General features: G+C 37.2%; 1 protein-coding gene across 1 annotated transcript in view; it reads left to right on the forward strand.

Annotated features, from left to right (window-relative positions):
• The first annotated feature begins 237 nt into the window (after window positions 1–237).
• The window catches only part of LOC139742469 (D(1) dopamine receptor-like), a 46748-nt gene continuing 25628 nt past the window's right edge, over window positions 238–21357 (forward strand). Inside the window, exon 1 of the mRNA XM_071653008.1 lies at window positions 238–313. Within this exon, the coding sequence (XP_071509109.1) occupies window positions 284–313 (30 nt within the window). The 5' untranslated portion in view covers window positions 238–283. The remainder of the gene's footprint in view (window positions 314–21357) is intronic.

Consider the following 21357-nt stretch of genomic DNA (forward strand, 5'->3'; position numbering starts at 1 on the left):
CTCTTGCTCTCTCCAGTGCCGAATTTTCCACGCTCGAGTTAAGCCTCTCTCCTCTTTGTTCCACAACGTCTCACATCCACTTATCATCGATAACTCCTTGATTTTTTTTTTGAACCACCGCATTTCTGATGAACTGGTATGCAGTGTATGCCTATACGGCGCCAAAAGGAGCAGACGACACGTACGCCAGTTGATTTCACACTACGGCATTATTTTGACCTGAAAGGACAGACCAAGCTGCTATCGTCAATCGTTGCAGACGATCTCGTAATCGCCACAGTTGATGAACATGCCTTCAGCAGCTCTGGTTCAGGTGAGAATTAATAAGATATCTTCCTGCAATTCTAGTTTATGTGTTTTGCTCCATTTAAATGGCTAATATGGAGGTAAGTTATTTCTTTTTTTATCCAGTCTTTTCCTTCTTCTCTCCATAGATCAGAATATAATTGTTATTTACGAGATCAATCTAAAATTTTATATCCTGCTGATTTCGTCAAGACAACACAGACAATGATGTTGTTATGGATAGTAGTATAAAATACTATATGCACTTTTACTTTCCCACATTATGGGACGTTAAAACCATCAGACATTTAAAAACACTATCAGCAGTTGAAATATACCATTAACAGTATATTAAGTAGGTCCTACGTTTACATAACTTTTAAGTACGACATCTGTAGGACATTGTTACCAAATTGTAAGTCCGACATTATTTATCAAGCAGTGTTCCAAACTTTCACAGTAGAGATCTGGTCCAAAGTTATGCAATGTTTCTCGAACACACATCGCACGGTCAAACGCACTCCAAAACAAATGACCAAGGTTTCTCCACAACACTGATGTGCTTTGGTGATTCAGAAAGCGAGCAAAAACGGCATTTAGTGCAAAGAATGCGTAGAACTCCAATTTATCTAATTCCACCAGTTTCCTTGTGAAAAGACGCTCAAATTGCCACAGCAGGGGGTAGCAATCACTGAATAGAAAACTAAGAAGAAGCCGTGCAGTCTTAATGAGAACCGATACCCTGACTGTATACGTATCTAACCCACCTCCACCCCATCTCGTGTGGGTGCATGCGATTCCTTATTGGTGTTTATTACGTCATTCTCAGAAGGAGCGATTTTTGTATACCTTGCTCGGCTGGTTGTTAGTGTTTAATATTATTGTTGATACTGGCGCATTAATCTCACGAATGTTATTTGTACTGTATGTTCTTGAAATTGTGATTTGTAATTTTCGATATATACCTGCAATTATCCAATTATCTAAAGGGATAATTGACCTGGTTGTGTATAAAAATTTTATTGAATATAGAAATGATTCAATCAAAAAAAATTACTACTACTACTACTACTACTACTACTATTATATTATATTATATTATTATCCTTATTATAAGACCCTCATAATACTATTATTATTAATCTAGAAACCCGACCGTGAGATACGCACGTTGAAATACAAAGATTGAACATCAACCATTATGCTTTCTACTGCTGACAGAGTAGGGGAATCATCTAAGCCGGTACAAATAATTCCTGTGTAATGTCAATATCTGGTATATTTTGGACTGCTAAATAGTTACGAAGGGTGGATGATTTTTACCAACGACCAACCAAGAATGTGCATGGTTTGTTTTATTAAAAAAAGAATGAATAGAATTGTTGACATGATTTTCTAGAGTAAATTCCGTGGCACCCATGCAAGATTTCCACTAGACCAGCACCAGTTTTAAAATAACTGAACCAGAACTGCTCACAGAAATAACATTATTGTACTGCAGAATGTTCATACTAAGGCAATTCATTTATGGGAGAGCGGTCGTTAATAACGGTCATTAGCATAAGAACGCCCGGTGAAAAGTAGATTTGGTCTTTAGGCAAAATATATAAGACGAGTCACGTGCTAGCTCTTAGCCAATAATTTGATCAGGATAGATATATAGATAGACCAACCCTGCAACATAATATAAGGAAACAAATGAACAGATCAATGAATATTATATTTTCACCGTTTTGTAATAGAGGAGATCAATGGTGAGATTTTGCATTGATACAGAAAATGCTTGTTCACCTTAACCTTTGTCAAGAGGAAAATCGAGTGATCTTTTGAAGAGAGGAGAGAGAGAGTCGGTTGGTGTCTGTATATATATATATATATATATATATATATATATATATATGTGTGTGTGTGTGTGTGTGTGTGTGTGTGTGTGTGTGTGTGGGTATGTGTGTGTGTGTGTGTGTGTTCATATATCCTCATCACTGTGCAGTTCGATTTAACCAGGGAGGTGGGAGTAACACTTCTGCCAAAATATTTGTTTCTTCCTTTTTACGCTGGACCAATTTAATTGTAGTTTGCACATGAATAATTTTTCCAGTGAGGGTGTTTCTACTTTTTTTCAATATCTCCCTGAATTATATGTGATGATATTTAAGCGAAGACTCAACAGAGTGTAAAAAAAAAAGTTTTGACATGACACACCATTCCATGTTTACTGTACTCTGACTTGGAAGATTGCTATTACATGTATACAGTTCTGCGCATGCGCTCCTTTTGAAATGATACATACATAACGCCTAGAAAGAGGCAAACCAAGATGGCGCCAATGTTCGTTTTTTACGAGTCCGATTCCTACACTGTTTTATCACGATGGTAATGACACAACAGGTGTTGACCCAAAAGTGTTAAACAATATACTACTACCTATAATTGCGATCTCTAGGCGTTCGTATTGTCTCCAACCCCTCCTCTCCCCCCCATACCGGCCCTGACTGTCGCTAAACTTGACCGTTCATTTGGCCATGGTCTGGCGAACTCTACTGACAAGGCAATGATTAGGGCCTATTCAACTTCACTTCGCCCTAGACAAATCGATCAATGAGAAGAAAGAAGGTGCGATTAATGACAAGCTCATTTAAGTTCTTTTCCTTTGTTCTCTGACGGGTCAATCTGGTGTGGTTTCCCCTCTCCGCCTTTAGTTGGTTCCAAAGGACTTATGAAAGTGTTCAGATTTTGACCCCTCAGTACAGATTTTGTTGTATAAGCGACCTTTTGCAATTCCTCTTGGGTGGGGCTGTCAGCACATGGTCAGCCTCAATGACCCTTTAACACACGTTATTTTTTTTCATCCAGTTCTATAATATATGTATGTATATAATATATGATGATGTTTGTAGTCCACGTGTTGGTACCAGTACATAAAAGATGACGAAGTAGGGTAGATATGCATTGTCGACCTTGAAGAAAATGTGTGTATGCGTAGAAAATTTGGTTTGAATAAATAGCACTGTTGGACTAAGATGCATTACTAACCGTCTTCGTCATCTTTTACGTACACATGTATACATTTTATATATAATGAAATGGATCATTGTGACAAATCCAAATTTCTCCTGTCTGTTTCTTCGTTTAGATGATCAATTGCATGTTTTGCCCTGAATGTAAAAACTGATCAGTTCGTCCTGCCTGGCGCATTTTTATCATGTGTATCACAATGAACATTGAAATGATTTCCTGGTTTCATACCAGTATAATTATATGGTTATCAATATTGTTGTTATTGTCATAAATGTTGTCATATATTTGCCATCATTACATCACCACCATCATCATCACTACCATCATCGTCATCATTACTTTCCTCACTATCTGTACAATACTTTTAATTCTTTTATCTCTTTTCTGTCACCATTCTTGGAAAGTTGAATTGTTCTGTTTGCTTAATTGTAGTCTAATTATCAAAGATAATGGAGTAGATTTTTTTTCTTACTTCAGAGATGTATAGAGTATGAAGCTCTCGCATCGCGAAAAATGAAATAATCTACTTCTTTCGCATGACTATCTCTTTAATTTGGTCGAGAAAAGGAAACAGGCACTGCGCAGTATCGATAAAAGTAATTATAACCTCACACAGCAATTTGAAATGAGCTGAAACATCGATACCAAATACCTCCCACTGTCAATGTTTTAAAAGCAAGAAAATCCATAACGATCTATGAATTACTTGGGTCAATGTACTGTTTAAGACTAGTTTTGCTTCTTCATAGTGTTATAAGTCTGAATGAGGGTCATGTTAGAAGGGAGTTGATTATAATACTGAAGTGAGCAGCTGGTATGCTAGTGTAGACTGCTACACGTCCCATGTTCCAGTTACCTAATCAGCCATTAAAAATCATGGTCGCTGCACATTTGCCCCACCTTACCTGAATCGATCGCACTTGTGGCACTATGGAGATGACGTCACCAGACACGTGACTTTCTACACGCGTTCCTGCTCACATTTTCCCATTATCATTCACAATGACCATGACATGATTGGTCAAGAGGCTGTGTACCGGATCTCATTGCCTGTCGAAATAAGACCCCACTCTATGTTTAAGTTGACTTTAATCGAAAGAATGGAATCAAACTAACAGTGAGAGCGTCCGTCAGATCAAAGAAAAAGAACAAAAAATATGGAAATGTACAGTGTCAGTCAAAATCACATCATGGACAAATTCAGTGAGGAGATCACCTCATTGTACAGCCTTGCGAAATTCTTACTGGCCTATACTACCGTTAACTCGCAGATTGTTATGAAAGCAAAGCTTTTAATACTAAATAATGACAATATCAGAGGACATTTACATTGGGCAGCTACTATACTGCGCATTAGACTGAAACCTCAGAAGCATTTTCAGAAGCTGAGTTTTTAACCTTCACTAACTGTAGCTGCTTCCTTTACAAACAGAGGGACATTATTTCATAATTTCGGTGCAGTATACATTACTGCCCTGGTCACCAAGGGTATAGTTTTTGATTTCCCTGAAGGAAATTTCAGCAGTGTTTGATCCCAGGAACTTCGGAGATGGTAAAATGCAGATATCTTTTATCTCAAACTGTTTATGCACCACTTAATGAGATGGTATGGTGATAATTTGTAAAGTTGACGAAGTTGCAATTGCTGTATCATTGACGAAATCACTACATTGACATGTTCAGTAGTGAGATCGTGACCTCGTCCATTCTACATGAATGTGAGTGTTTTGTGAAACATTTGAACGTCTTTTTTGGATAATTTTTCCTGCTTTGAGGATTTGATTAGGCTTCCACTGTTTTTTTTTTCATTTCATATCATTTTATTAAAATTTGACATTCTCATCAGAGTTTGCCTTTAATGATACCAAGAAGTAAACTAGAGATCTCTCACATATTCATCGAATGAAAAATGTTCAAGATATCACATTTGATGTATACGTGTAGGTCTGTTGTATCACAAAACATCCTACCATATACAATTTTCGCAATAAAGCCTAAAACATAAGGAGATATCAGTATTTTTCTCAATAAACCATAACTGTAGATGGTTTAGTCTGGAAACATTTTTATTATAGCTATTGTTCACATTTTGTGTATTTGACAATACTTAACATATATTATACGGATTCAATTTTTTACAGTATGTTGTTTCTATTCTAACTCACATTTTAGAACTATTTTGAAGCATGGTAATGCTGGGTTTTTATTTCATCTGCAAATGGTAAGTTATGCCTTTAAAATCAGTGATCTTTATGTAAGAGAGATCACCGATAAAGCTAACACAGCCGAAGAATCTCGAATGCAATCTCAGGCCACTGGCGTTCTGAGTATGCCAGGATACACATTTTCGCTGACTGGCAATTCTATTCCATAATTTATAATAGCAGGCCTGGGCTATTAGGTTTTTCAATGCGGCGGCAAATGGCGATCGATTCAACCGGGCCTTCAAGAAATGACTGGTGTATGTTACAGCATTTTCAAAGTTGATCATGTTAGATTTTTTTCTTTACTGTGTCATGCATGATGATGTTCTTTGAATAATTGTTATTTCTCTTTTATCTCTTTGTACGTAACGCTGGGGGAAAGAACATTTCCACATTCGTATTTTTGAACAACAAATCATTCTATTCAATTCAAGTCTATCAATTTAATTCAATTCCGGCGACATGTTCTGCGGTTTAATCGCGAAAGAGGAATGATCTCACGTGTGACTTGACAGCTTTAGCACAACAGAAAATGGGTAGACCTTATAGGAAATAGTTATTTTATCTTAAATGGAATTGATTCACTTTTTTAGATTGCAGAAAAATTGACGTTGTGCCCATAAAATCAAATTCTCGATCATGTCAGGTGAACTGCAAATTTTGCGGTAAATCAGTTACTCATTCTTCCGAAATTTAAACGAAATAAAGCCGAGAGCTAAGGTGAAGACGTGTGTAAGGTTGATTTACCTCTTCACCTTCCTGATAGGACGTAATCATCATCGGCGCGCGCGGGCAAAAAGTTCTTTATGCTTCAGAGGGCATACCGATTGAGAGCCCAAAAAGTTTGGTAACTCAGGTTAGGGTCGAAATCGAGGGGGACGATTTCGTCTCGTCGGTTTTTCTGCTCTCGTTTTCGCACACGCGATACGAAAAAGGCAGGTGTACACATAACTCGCGGCGCCGCCCAAAGGCGACAAACCGCAGCTATTGGCTGACGGCTAGCCCCTTCTGCTCGAACAGCGTCGATTACTTCGTTGCGTGCTCGCCAATACCACTGAATGCGATGTGAAGAAACATATTGCGTTGCGATTACAATGATCCTTTTGAAAGTCTTTTCTTATCTTTTTAAAGGCCAAAGTGCACACTATAATATTATTATGAAAAAAAGAGAGAGTGTGAGAAAGGGCGATCGATGTTATTCCTAATGTATTTCTGTGTCGATCTGAAAGCATGTTTTTGTATTTTATTAGGTGTTTGGATGAATTATAGCTTCTCATAATCAAAATGTAGTTGACACGTTGACAAATCGTTTGCGTGTTTTGAAAACTTCAACGGCTTATTACGTTAAGCTATTCAGAAAAAAAAAACAACTTAGGCGTTAAAGACTCTTTTACTTTTCAGAACAGAAATCACGTGGAAGTATGTGCACGAGCATTTTTTGGCGTTGAGGCAAGAGTATGTGACTTGTTGTAGTATGATAAATACATATAAATAAGTACACGATTTGTGCGCCGCAGATGAGGTGAGGTTAGTGGTTTCAATTTGTGTGTTTTAGTCAGGAAGCCTGCCGTCAGTCATGCATGAGGGAGGTAATCGGGCTGTATCAGGCAGTCGAGTCGATATCGATTTGATTTCAACGGATGTTCGGTGCCTTCACTCAGGGGAGAATATTTGCCAAGGAAAGATGAACGTACAGTCAAAACGATGACTAAAAAACAACAAATCAGTGAAATTGTGAAGGAAATCCACCAATATTAACAGGTGTAATACTAAATTCTAAGGTACCCTAATTTCGTATATACATATTCATTATGACCACCAGATTCCCATGGGAAAGAAGGTCAGTGGTTAAGGAGCGATAATGTGGATTTTTGTTTTGATGAATTTGGATGCGATTCTACAGGAGGATTACGAAAAAAAAAACACTTATTACCGTTTAAAACCCAATTTAGCCATCATAATCCTATAATCTGTTCCACATACTCGTTGTACTAGAAACGTAAAAGAAACACGTATAGCACCCCAGAGAATAAATCGTACAAGGATCGTGGACTTCCAACCGAACCACTTTGGAATAGGTGGCTTAGTTGTCATCAGGGCCTAAACCTAACCGTTTGGTGTATTTACAGAGAGCACTAAAGAATTAGTAAAATAGTTCTAAGTGAGTATAATGGTGCGTTCCCACTGCCGATCAGATCAACTCGATCAATCCCGATCAAGCTTTTTTGGCCTGGTCGGGCTCGCTCGGCATTGGTATTCGGGGTCGATCTACCTTGATCGGCATCGCTCCTGCTTCCTTCCCGATAATTTTGGACATGTCCAAAATATTCGAGTAGGAAGCCCGAACACCAACAGCTCGGGTAGTGATCGAGAAGAGATCGAGCTGATCGGGAATCGGTCGTATAGAAATCTAGTGTGGTCGGGACGGATTTTCCCCCGAGCTCAGTTCCCGATCATCTCGAGTTATACTCGAATGCTACACGATTGATTTCAGATCATCTCGATCCAAGATTCATCAGTTTCATGAATAACTCGACCGCTATACGACCGATACAGGACTGCTATCGATTGATACTCGACTAAACTCGATAACGCTTCGACCGGCACTCGATCAAATACCGAGCACTTTTGACAGTGGTTGCAGCATATGTGCAGACGTACTTTCTTAGCACTCATTTTTTGTTCAGGTATTAAGAAAAATTACATGCAGTCCTTGACCACGTTAAAAGTTAAATGTCGTCAGTATGTTCAGCCACCCCTGGCCCACTGAAGAAAAGAAAAGGGCCAAGAAGAGAGAAAAGACAACAAACAGCAGACATGGCAGAATTAGACTCTCCAGACAAAAATACCAGAAGAAAGAAAGGAAACACGACTGAAACTTTAAAAAAAGAAAAATCGGTATTCTGGCAATATGACTGTAACGTGAAAAGAGATTTTCTAGATTATTTACTCTACTTATAGACTGAGAAAAATGTTTCTTGGATTCTTTTGCTAGCTTGTGTGTTTCAAAGTTGAAGTTGGTTACGTTGATATAAAATCTATTTCTTACGCTGACGTGTTAAAACAGTAGTTGTAACGTACAGCCCTAGATTCATAAATGCTCAGTGTCTTACTTTAGTTCTATTTATGTAGATGTTACACTTTTGCTTCGCTTGATAAGGTTTTGGTTATAGAGAGTTGTATGTACCTTGCTTAAAGTCCACCTTGATATCGATTGGCTGGGATGCGTTGACAAAAAAAAAAACCCAACAACAACCAAGATTTTCATCATTTTTTGCTATTATGAAATGTTATATTGTTTTATTTTCATAATGATATGTGACCGTGCATCACAAAACGAACATAAAGTTGCACCCCTTGACTTTACATGAGGACTAAAAAAAGGTGAAATAGGTTAACCTAGTCAATCTTGAGTTTTTCATATTTTATGAAAGAGTTATCCTTCTTCTATGGTATCCTTAAGTTTGGAATCATAACATGAATGGGAAAGTGCGTTTTGAGCAGTTTTTCTCCAACCCTTTTTAGGGGAAATTAGAATGATCAGCTATGTCTTAGAGGCCCCCTTTCATTTCTTGAAATCCTTTTCATACTCTTCACTTTCAAGTCTAATAACTTTTGAAAGGATAATGCTACTACTTTGAAATTTGGCATTAATTATGGTCGGAATGTGTGAATAGAGCAAATTCAATTTCACTTTAATTTGATAATTTCATCATGGTTGTCGCTCCGGTTGTTTACAACCTGTGTTTTGTCCCTCTCATCACATAGCTAGCACTGCTTAGTAAAGATTAAGCGCTTGAATAGACGTTGTACATCAGAGCCTCTTTTTTTCAGTTCACACGTTTCCAGAGTGTGTGCTTTCTTTCCAGTATTTAGATAGGTTAGGTGAATCCATTTGAATTGAGTTATACATCATTTTAAAGCTTAGAGTCTGCTCTTTCAGAATCTACCCTTAACTAAAATTTCATACTTGGCGACTTTTTTTTTTTTGTTTTGTAGTACAGGGTCACATGTACTCTGTTCCAAATATCAGCACACTTCTTGAATTTAGAAATTAGTATGATGCATGTATTTTCTTTTACACACTCTTGGGCCTATACTTTATCAATGAATACATATATATTTTTCATTCACTTTTTCATTCTTTAACAATGAGAACAATAATGACAAAGATAAAACGACTCATTAGGGTTGTAGAACAGTCAATTTCTTTCAACTCTATATAATGATGCATTTATGGGCATATAGGCCTATGTTTCATTTTAGACCAATTTGATTTCAGCCCACCTATGTAATGCACTTACGAAGCTTGGAGGTTTAACATTTTTTTTTTTCAATGAGACATCAAACTTAGATTTGCTATTCTCTTTATATATCATATTAGTGGAAAATAAGCAAAGAAAATGGGATTCCATCGGGATTTGAATCCGAGACATCGGGATTGCTAGCCTGGTGCTCTACCGACTGAGCTATAGAAAGCCCTAGTGCAGTGCTCGTCCCAGAAACCCTTAATTCTCAATGCTCGGATTTTCAGAAGCTATAGCAGTGTGTTTGTGTGTGACATACACGCACACACTTAAACCTGGCATAAACCTGAAGGATGATTCAACTTGGGGATAAATGTGAGGGATCACCGGAGTGATGCAGCTTTCTGATATGTAACAAATAAAGACAGAATAAACTGACCAGAAAAAAAATGTATATAAAATATAAATGGATAAATGAGCAAAGAACATGGAATTCCATCGGAATTCGAACCCGAGACCTCCGGATTACTAGCCCGGTGCTCTACCGACTGAGCTATAGAAAGCCCTAGTTTAGTGTTCGTCCGTGAAACCCCTAATTCTCAATGCTCGGATGGTCAGAAGCTATAGCAGTGTGTTCTGCAAAAATCCATTTTTCATGAAAATTACAAATTCCATCAACTTGATGTTGACATATGTTAAGGGTAGCAATTATTCCCCCTGCTTTCTGAAAGCGGTTGGTCCATTGCTCTTTCACAATTCTACAAAAGTGATTTTTTGTTGAATTTCCTTTATATTTTCTTTGTATTGTTGTCCACTCATACGTCATAACCTCTAGTAGTCTCCTCATCCAGCAGTTCCAACATCAAAACTTTAAAAATTCATAACTTTTGCATCGATTGTCCGATTTTCTTCAAACTTGCACTGATGTGTTCTACTAATGTTGCTGCTTTCACTCAATCTACATTGTTCTTTGGGTTTACCTTCCCTTTAATGATTACGTACAGCTGCTGTATTTCGAATCAAGGCCCTGTTTCAAGTGCAATCAGTGTGCATAAATTTCTCGTTTTTATTATCAACAGTTCCCGTCGGATGAGGGTGTTGAGTGTCTGGCAGCCTCAAACAATAATCAGTTGCCGCTACAGATGTATCTTAGAAAGAGAGGGAATTAAAAAAGCGATGATTCCCCCCCCCCCCCCACCCCCACCCCACCCCACGCCCCACCTACCCACCCCTTCCTGGAATATCATGACTGAGCAAGAAACCAATCAGTTTTACGATGTAATAGAAAACTTTTATCTGTATTTTCATTCCTGCTACTTGCCATGTTGATATTTAAAGGGGAAGGGAACCTTTGACTGCTCTATCATATTTCTGGGGGTCACCCCACGAGCTTGACACCCATGAGTCATATAGCCCACGAATGAGACAACATGTAAAACAGGCCCACTAGCGAGACACCAAGTAGAACAGGCCCATGAGCTAGATACTTGGCAATTTAAGGCCCATGAGCACGACACCAGGCAAATAAGGCCCACGAGATCGACACTACGCACATTAGGCCCCGTGGTGTAATATCGAGTTCGTGGGCCTTTTTTGCCTTGTGTCGAGCTCATGGGCCTTATTGAACCTAGTGTCTAGCTCGTGGGATGTATGACTCGTGAGCTGTATAGCTCGTGACGTAAGCCCATTTTCCCGATCCTCCATTGTTCTACAATAGGATCCAAATAGACAGAAGTAAAACTAGCTTCAAATGAAGCGTTCAGTATTCCTATTATTCTTTTCAATATATAACATATTATTATAATTTCCGTGATTAACTGTTTCTAGAGTTTAACACTAAGTTGCATTCACGTAAATGAAAAACGTTATACAATAATCATCTCATTGGTATGTGTATTACTTTGTACCCTTGAACACTGCTTACAGCCAGCCTTAAGCATAAGCAATAATTTTATTTATCAGGAACTGTTCACTGAATACCTAGGGAATATAACTTTATGCATATTGAAGCATATGTAACGAAACAATTACTTCAACATAATTATCCGAGAAAGAAGAAAGAAGTGACAAAATACTGATGATTATAAAGACTACGATATAGCGACAGATGTAGGCTAGTTGCCGAGGTGTGTCATCTAGTTTTTTTTTTCATTCTCTGTGAAGACTGTTGCTATTCGTGACCAATGCACAGCGAAAAATTTAATTTTGATTTCATGGCGGAAAGACTTATTTCATTTAGTTGGTTTCATTTCATTGCTTAAATGGATACGGGTATGAGCTATGGTTCCTGAACCGTGAGGAGAGGGTGAGAGAAAAAAAGTAATACGACTTAAAGGATTTAAGTCGTTTCCTGTCAAATATCGCCAGTCCCTCGAAAGACATTTTCATTTTTTGCTAGCAACTTGATACGACTTCCACGAATCACAACACTACATGATTTTCATGACGTCACGAATGTGCAAACGAAATAAATTGACATGTCATGAAGACGTGAAGACCAATTTAACAGTGAAGGAAATTGTAATTAAAACGGATATTTCTTCTTTCATTAAATAGTTTTAATTATTGACGTGAACATTCTGAAAGTAACTATCCTCTTTTCAAAACTAGATAAACCTAAAAAAAAAAAACCAAGACCAAAGAGATAATTCCATACTTTTTGTCGTAACTGACAAATAATGACATTGAGGGGTATAGAGGATGTGAATGCAACACAATCAAATGAAGACATAAATGTTATTATTGCTTACAATCAATCAAATAGCTATGATGTAATGACATCACAACATCACAATTTGTACGTGTGTTTGTGACCAATTTCTCAGTCTGGCAGAAAATATAAAAAAAATGTTATCAAATCACTGAAATTCCACAAGATTCTGAGTTTATTCTCCATTAACATGAGAATCATATCCTTCGTTTTGTTTGAAATTCACTCTGTAATAACACAGTTCCCTAGAATTAGAGTGGCATGACATTATAAGTAGACCATGTCTTTAATTAGATGCGCTTTACCGCTCTCGGACTGACAGGAACAATCACAAAATAAATCCGTATTCGAATGTCAGACTGGTCGGTGCCTGGAATGTGTCGAAGATAAAAACACGAATATTGTTTTCGCAATATGGCATCGGTGTGGAATTAGAACCCAGAAGCTACATTTCTGCATCATGTGGTTTGATGATATATACATATTTTTTTTGGCCATTATTTCTGATATACAGTGCTAGTATTTCATGAGGTGGCATAATTTTTTTTTAGTCCTTTGTTGTTCATCTGCAACTGTTTGTTTCGAATTTTAAGTTGTCAAAAGTCGTCTTAGAAAGAAAGTTCCTTAGTTTTACAAGGTTTTATGAAGAGACATTCACCAAGGATGAAAAGGAACTGAAAAGAAAATTCCTGTTTCTTCGCCGTCAAGTATAACATTCCGCCTCTAGAGTCCTTCATGCTTATAGTGATGTCAGCTATTGCCGTTCAGGGTATTGATGAGCTCTTTGAAAAGAGCTTATTTCCAGCACTTAATAATCCGATGAGTAAAGAACCCAGATAAGAATCCCGTGTGAATTCGTGAGAAGGTAAAGTGGAAACAGAATAAGAAGGCATATAATGAGATACATGTTTTGTTTTGACCCATGGCTCCATCTCACAGTTTTCATAACATCGTTTCTTTCTTTCTTTCTTCCTTGGTCATTTAGAAGAGTTGATAGAACTTTTCCTTCCCTTCCCCTGTCTCCAGGGCATTGTGTAAGTATTATCATATACTGCATGGTTGACCTGAGTTATATATAGGTAATAAGTTCTTATTCGGCAGACCTGGTGAAAATGTAACAGAAGTGCGACTCTGACGTGATGGTGGCGGTTAGGGTAGGAGTATCAAGTTTAAGAGTTTCGTTTAGGTGAGTTTAATGTAAAAATGCTTTGAATTACCTACACGATTTAACGGCTGAGCATGGATACAATGTAGATCACTTCAATTCAATTCAGTTCAGTGACATTTATTTCCAGCAAATATTAATATGCTATATAAATACAGATAACTTGCGATCAATTTGAAAATGCTGAATGCACGGATGCATCTCTAGCATGTCTGGAAGGAAGAAAACAACAATTATTGACGAATGTTAACATAAATCAAGGATAGAAACGTATAATACCCAGCTTTTATCATGAATGCATTTTGTCGCCTTTCAATGCACGCAATGTTTATCAGTACATTGCCACATTGCAAGGTTTAAGTAATGTAATCTTGCAAACACAATGCATTTTGCTGAGACGTACATAAAGATGGCGGAGAAATCTCTGGGAGGGACACATCGCGTCCAGAATATTTTTCTTGTTGAGACCCGAGTTGGGTGAAAGCCTCAACGAAGTTTTTTGATTGCGTGCCGTTATATGATAAAAATATGACAGTATTTATGATTCAATACCTAACAATCTAGGTGTCAAACAAGATCTATCATTCTGTAAGGACGAATTTATGATGACAGTTTCAATTACGGTATGTCATCGAATATCATCATCGTTTATGAAATCTTTATTCCAGCTTGTCAAGTGGCTTTGTTGTATCATCAGTGGTAAATTGCCTCTTACACAGAGAAAAGATGACCAAAAGTAAGATTTTTCTTGAAAATGTCTGATGGTATTTTGTTCTGTCTTGCAAGGTTATGGTACAGCACAATGTAATGCGTGCATATCATATTCATTGATGTGAAGAGTTTGTTCGCAAAAACCGATAAGTCCATTTTTGAAGATTTTGAAGTACGGTCTCTGTCATAAAGTACAAAATAATACCTTTTAAATGATATATTGGTCACTACATAATTATAAAGGTACATTTTTGAAGTTATGGTCAAAAGAAGCAAATTTTTTCTTATTATTCTCTTTGTTTTTCTTGACCTTTATTCGCAAATATCTCCATTTGGCAAATATGGACGTATCGGTTTTTGCAAACAAGCTCTTCATGTATTGCTTTCTTAACCCGCCTTGTGATATACAACGAATTATCGAAGACTAGGCCAGGAAAAGAAGAAGAAGAAGAAGAAGAAGAAGAATGTGTTTCGTCAAGGTGTATGATGAAGGAGAGTTCCCGGATGTTAGTTCATTCCAATCGAGGGCACTGCAGGATGGCTTCCGTGGGTTCATTTAATATAAGGTGTCTTCCATAAGGATTGATGTGTTGTCAGACTGCTTAGTGTTGATCGTAAGTCACCACGTGGCATATGGCTGTTTTACATTACGCATCTAACCACACCGGCAGCGATATTTGATCGCCCTTTATTTCTCAGTAAGACTTCAAATTAGTCACTAGTCTGAGAAATCACCCGTGGCTTCCCTTCACCTTGTCTCTAGCTCTTTTTCTCTATAGCAATCTGTCGTTCTCCCTTTATATCGAATATTTAGGTATATTTATACATATTACGATATAGCTCATTAGCTAGTTATTTGTGTCTGTATAATCTCTGTATTACTTATGAGAGTGGGGAGTAGGTAATCTATTAATTGACAATCAGTATCAATTTGACATTTTGTCTCATTTGAGAAGAGAGCGCTCCCTGGTGTGTGCCAGTTAATCAACGAAGAAAGCACAGTAAGGATTAAAGAAGTAACTATTTTGACTTTCAATATGCATAATCACACTATTCATATTGAATTCAAAGAATGAGACGAGGTCAAATTCGGAAAACAAGACTAAACAATGGAAGCAATGACTGAAGTGAAAAGTAACGAAATAACCTTTAAAAAGAACCCGATCTGGAACAACTAAGTCAATAACAGCAACATGAGTGAACGGACGTGATTTGCCGATGAGTTATTTCGGGTGTTGGCTTCTTTGGCCAACAAGTTTAACCAGTCAATATTGGATACAAGTGGAAAGTAGAGGACTTCATTGAAAGTCTAATCTGGTCCAAGGTTAATATGGGAAGTAGGTAATATAATCACCATGGCAACCGAAAATCTGACTCACGGAGTGATAGCATCATAGCAAGCTAGGGTCCTGTGCCATTGTAAGCAGGGACATGATATCAGGTGCAGTGAGGTGAATTCTTTACGGCTTTCCACATATATAGGGTTTTAAAACCTGTGAGATGAGAATCTGCGAGGTAAAAATAGAATTGAGCTTCTGCTTATACAGGAATGATCTCTTTCGTTTTCTTTTGCACTTCCCTTTATTTTAACAGCCACCTCTTGTTGACCTTTGAAGATAAAGACTCCACTCGTTGATCGTAAGGTCAAATCAGAAGAGTCTAGCGAACGGCAATTGTATAGGGGATAATCGTCCAAGATTTCATCGATCTTATAAAGTATATTCACCCTTTTCCGTAGTCATATTTTCAAAAATTTAGATTTTCTAAACAGCAAACAAACTTATTAGATCGTTCTTTAAAACGATTAAACTATCCATCACAAAACATTATCTATCAAGTCTACATTGTGTAGAACTGTTCCATTCATCACAAAAGGAGAGAGATTCTTGCCATCTGAGAAAAAAAAATAATATCATTTTACATGTCGTTAACCGTCAGTTTGCTACATCACGTTTTGGCAATAATATCACCAAACTCTATATATCAAATATTGTCATCGCTTCTTTTAACTGTGGCTTCCAACATCCCACTTGAACCACGTGTATGACGTCAACCACAGCTGATTTGGTAATGAATGGAAAAAGTCGAGGTCAGTGCTGATTACATGAGGTCAATGAACTCCAATGATTACAACCTAATGACTTATGTTGATAATTTTGATATACATCCTGTGTGTTGACTTTGGTTAATGACACACACGCATTGGTTTTGTCATCCAGGAACTGTAATGCAAACGTTTCTTTTCAGGCACAACACACAGACTCCCTAACGAGCACACAGACACACACACAGACACACACACACACACACACACACACACACACACACACACACACACACACACGCACACACACGCACACACACACACGCACACACACACACACAGTGACTCTTGCAGGCTGGAAAGAATATTGTTGTCTTTGGCAGATATTACATGCTGGGATGTCCGCACCTGTGTCATACGACACGACAACACACTTTTCGATATTCATAACCTGCTGCTGTTTGCTGTGCAACTACAGGTGCATGAACTCATCCTATTCATCCAGTCAGGACCCTAATTGAGGAAATGTTTCATCATTATTGTATCTGTGCGCCATAACACTTTAGCCTTTTTTTCAGCCGCATACTGTTATTTTTTTCTCTTCATTGATATATAATAATAGGATCAATCACCATGTCTTTCGTTCGACTTTGATATAGATCTTCATTCTGTCATCCAACGGAAGATTTTTTTTTATTAAATACACCTCATATAAAGCATTATTCTGACTTATTTGACTGCTGCCTTTGCTCTTTTAGCTGAACAGCTTGGATGACGAAGCACATGAACTGCTTACAGCTATAAATAGAGACTACTGGTATACATTATCACTGAATGATACACTGAATGATACACGCTTTAAAATTAAAATAATAACAACAACAACAACATTTCACTCGTGTCTTTGTGAGTGAAAAGCGCCCTCTGTAGTCGTCTTCTGTAGTCGTCGTGCGATCGTTGACCTTCAGACCATACTACGTCTTTACATCATATACAGGATTCAACTCATTTGTTCGACCAGCAAACCTCACGGCCATCAAATCAAACCACAGACAGGTTCACCAATAGACACCTTCTCTCACTATGTTGTGACTGGACACACATTTAGGGGACGAATCACTATTAAAATGCTGTCAGTATTTAAAGGTAAATTCCACTCTATGATTAGAATGGCATTACATAGTTTAACAGACGGAACATTGAAATCTATTTGCAATTGGACGTGACATAAAGAAAAACTTGTGGAATTGTGCATTATTTTGAACTGGTAACAATAACATTAATAGCATCAGAAATTAATGTTTGCGATATCTATAACAAGAATTCAAAAGGCCACAAGGCTTTCGTGTATACAACTAAGATGATTGAAATGAAGAATAAGGACTAGGAAAATGATGGATCATTTCTTTTTAATAACCAACGAAGTTTCTGAAGTTGATATGAATCAAATATACCGTTAATTGCAGGCAAGAGTAATTCTGGATTCTCTAAAAGGTCAACATACTGTATTAATCTCCTTGGTATTGCGCTTTTTCTTGTTACAGTATAGGTCATGTCCGTCAGAGAATAGAGCATGCGCCATCAGTCAATGTATCGTTTTGATAATCCCGTGAAAGGTTAGAAAGAGTCCCATACAATTCGGAAGAGTGGTTTCAACACACATTTTTTGTAACATAGATAACGCATCGGAGAATGATGGCGAAGCTGCGACATGGAAAAAGAAGAATCAGGGAAGACGTATTGGTGTGCTAAACAGCTAGGGGCCGATCCAGGAATTCTGTCAAGGGGAGGCGCCTTTACAAAATTAAAGGAGGGGGGGGGGGCTCACGCACCCCCATTGTTTTCTTTTCATTTCTTTTGTTTAAAAAAATAATAATACAGAGGGGGCGGGTGCAGGGTGCGCCCCCCCCCCCCCCCATAGCAGTGTCGTGCATAGAAACCATATTTTGCAATACTCCCTGTACGTATAGGCTTATGTTGACTAACATGATACTTGGCAGTTGGTCTTTGGATGTGCTGTTATGAGAGCTTATGTAGATTACTGCGAGTATGATTCATGCTCGCCGAATATAATCTACTTTAATGTCGACATTCAAGACCTATAGCTTGTCATAGGAATACTACACCTTCATATCCCTCCATACTTCCCTAAGATATTTCTGTTCTGTAATAAGATAAACGGGAATGCTGAACTATTTGCATGTTTCTTCTGAAGGTATTTAATATATCACACAGTCTTTATAGTCTTTCAGTGCTTTCTTGGCCTAATCTGAATTACATGGGAGATTTTTGTAGCATTTTTATTAAGGGAGTGAGCATTCTAACTAATATACTGGATTAGTGATATATGGGTGACCTGCTAAGCAGTGAATCGTTCGAGTAAAAATGACCTTTAAACCGATTAAAGCGACGTCATCCACCTCCTCTTCTTCTTTTACTTTCAGTCTGTGCAATCCGGGGATTTGTTTTTGTTTACCCTATATACAACAGGTTAAGCCAACTGCTTTGCCAGAAAAAAAAAATACAACAAGACCCGCATTTCTCCTTATTGATAAAATTGACAACATCCGCACAATTGTTGATTCATGTTCGCGAGCGAAAGCGTCGCACTTTTATACGGTGACTTGTCATAATTAAAGTGGTCACATTGGTCGGGCATTAAAGGAGAGAGGCACTGCAAATTATATTAACTAATATGTGATATAAAAGCAGCAAAGGTTGATTTGGCTGTGTACAGAATAGTAACTGGCTTGACTGGAACTGTATATATTGGACAGATCATAGTTCTAAAGTAATAATTACTGTAAAAAATTCAATTTCACATCAGCAATTCCTTTTATTCACCTCACTGTGATGTCCTTTTTGTAGCAGAATTCGATTTTATTTATTTATATATTCTTGCAATTATTTATTCGGTCTTCTTAAAAAATTCAAGACATCTTTTGATGTGTTCAAATCTGCGTTTAGCACTAATCGGGCGAACTTCTTTCGATTTTTCAGATGTTTTAACATTAATATTTTGGAACAAGAGCCCCGAATGATGCAATGGTGTCTCCGATATAAGGTAATGCCAAATTATATTAATAATAATAATAATAATAATTAGACAAATTTGTATAGCGCAGCTACTATGTAAATATACTCTACTGCGCTGTGATGTAACAGAGCTCCTGTCACTGATTAGACACACGAAAAATAAATAACAAATTAATCAAAGGCTTCTGAAAAAAGATAAGTCTTCAATAAAGATTTGAAGACAACAAGTGATGATGCCTTCCTCAATTTCTCAGGTAATTTATTCCAAAGTTATTATTATAACTGTTTCAACATTTTCTTAATTCCGCATTAGCTAGCGAATACTACATAGACAAATAGTAGCTCGAGATTTTTTTTTTATATAACTTCATGTACGTCTAAGAGACCAGGTAACCTTTTGTTGGAGAATGACTCCTAAATATTTGTAATTTTATTCTGGCTCCAAAAGCTGACCATGAAAAAACTACTTTCAGTAACTGACGATGTATTTTCCGATTTGATCCTAAAAAGAGGGTTTTAGTTTAATTTGCATTAACTTTCACACCATTTATTCCAAACCAATCAACTTTGTCAATTCACTCTGAAGGGATTCCTGTATTTCATTCAAATGTTTACCTTTACAAAAGATAGCGGTATCATCTGCGTAAAGAGAAATGTTCGTAAAAGATTGAGAAAACAAATTACATACAGTCATCTATAAACAAAGAAAAAAAAAGATAAAAAGAATTTATCCTCGAGGTAAGCCCGATTTTGACTTGACTTTGCTAGTAGGATTGAGATAATGTACTGACAATAATACACAGAAGCAGGAAGAGAAAGAGAGAGAGAGAGAGAGAGAGGAAGGGAGACAGAGATAAAATGCATTTATCATGTCAAGAATATTCAAGGGCTATAGTCTGAAAATTGTTCTCGATTGACCTGAAATTCCTCGCTACACGCCCGACCAATTACAGGCATCGAAGTCCGTGATTACGACGTACACGTTACCGTCCGACAACTATCAGCATCTCGCACATGTTGTCGTTTAAACAGAGCTTAGTCATACCACAATATGCAAAGCGCTTTAACACGCCCCAAATAGCAGCAACTGATGACATGATATTCACCTTGTACAAACTAAAACTAGAATCCCTTTGTCATATACAAGCACCAACTCCGTTTTCTATATTGAGACGAAATCAAGCAAGTGATAACCATTTTGGGCAGTTGCAGTATAATATAGGCCCTTTATTGTGTCTGAAAAGTTATGGGATGATAAATATAGAGAACATTTTTTTTTCACGTTATATCTGCATTTTATGTCATGCAATCTCCTTTAATATAACACTTTGTGATTTCAAATAAGGTATTCTTTGTGCACAAAGTATAATTTCACTGTGCAAATGTGCAATGTATATCCTTTTTGTCATCTATCTTTCGGAGCTCAATGATCCCATACATGCTCTACAAAAGAGTCATACAATTAAATAGTACAAAACGAGGGCAAAGTCGAAAGTCACATAATACATAACCATGGCAGAAGTCGGAAAAACCATAATGCAATAAAATTAGAGATTACATACTGAGTTGAAGACACCCCCCCCCCCCCAAAAAAAAAGGAAAAGAAATGGGTTACAGAAATGAGGTCAAATAATGATGCCATAGAACTTCAAAATAAGCATGTTTTGGTAACGATGTACTTATGACACCTAATAATATATTGAAAGCCATTATGAAAAAAAAAATGAAAAAAAACAAAAACGTCTGTAATGCCAAGGGCTCGATACTCGCTAAGGCGTTGACGTGATCGCATTTTCCCTCATATTTGACTATAAGATTTGGCTTTTTTTAACGTTATGATAATGTAGGCTAATGATTTAGCAGGATGGAAAGAATGGCGATTCGTAGCTTATATAACTTTATTTATATTTGTATATATATTTTTCATTATACCGAAG

Source organism: Diadema antillarum, unplaced genomic scaffold (genome assembly GCF_040938485.1).
Source record: "Diadema antillarum isolate AM-2024a unplaced genomic scaffold, OU_Dant_1.0 seq00001001_RagTag, whole genome shotgun sequence".
Lineage (NCBI taxonomy): Eukaryota > Metazoa > Echinodermata > Echinoidea > Diadematoida > Diadematidae > Diadema > Diadema antillarum.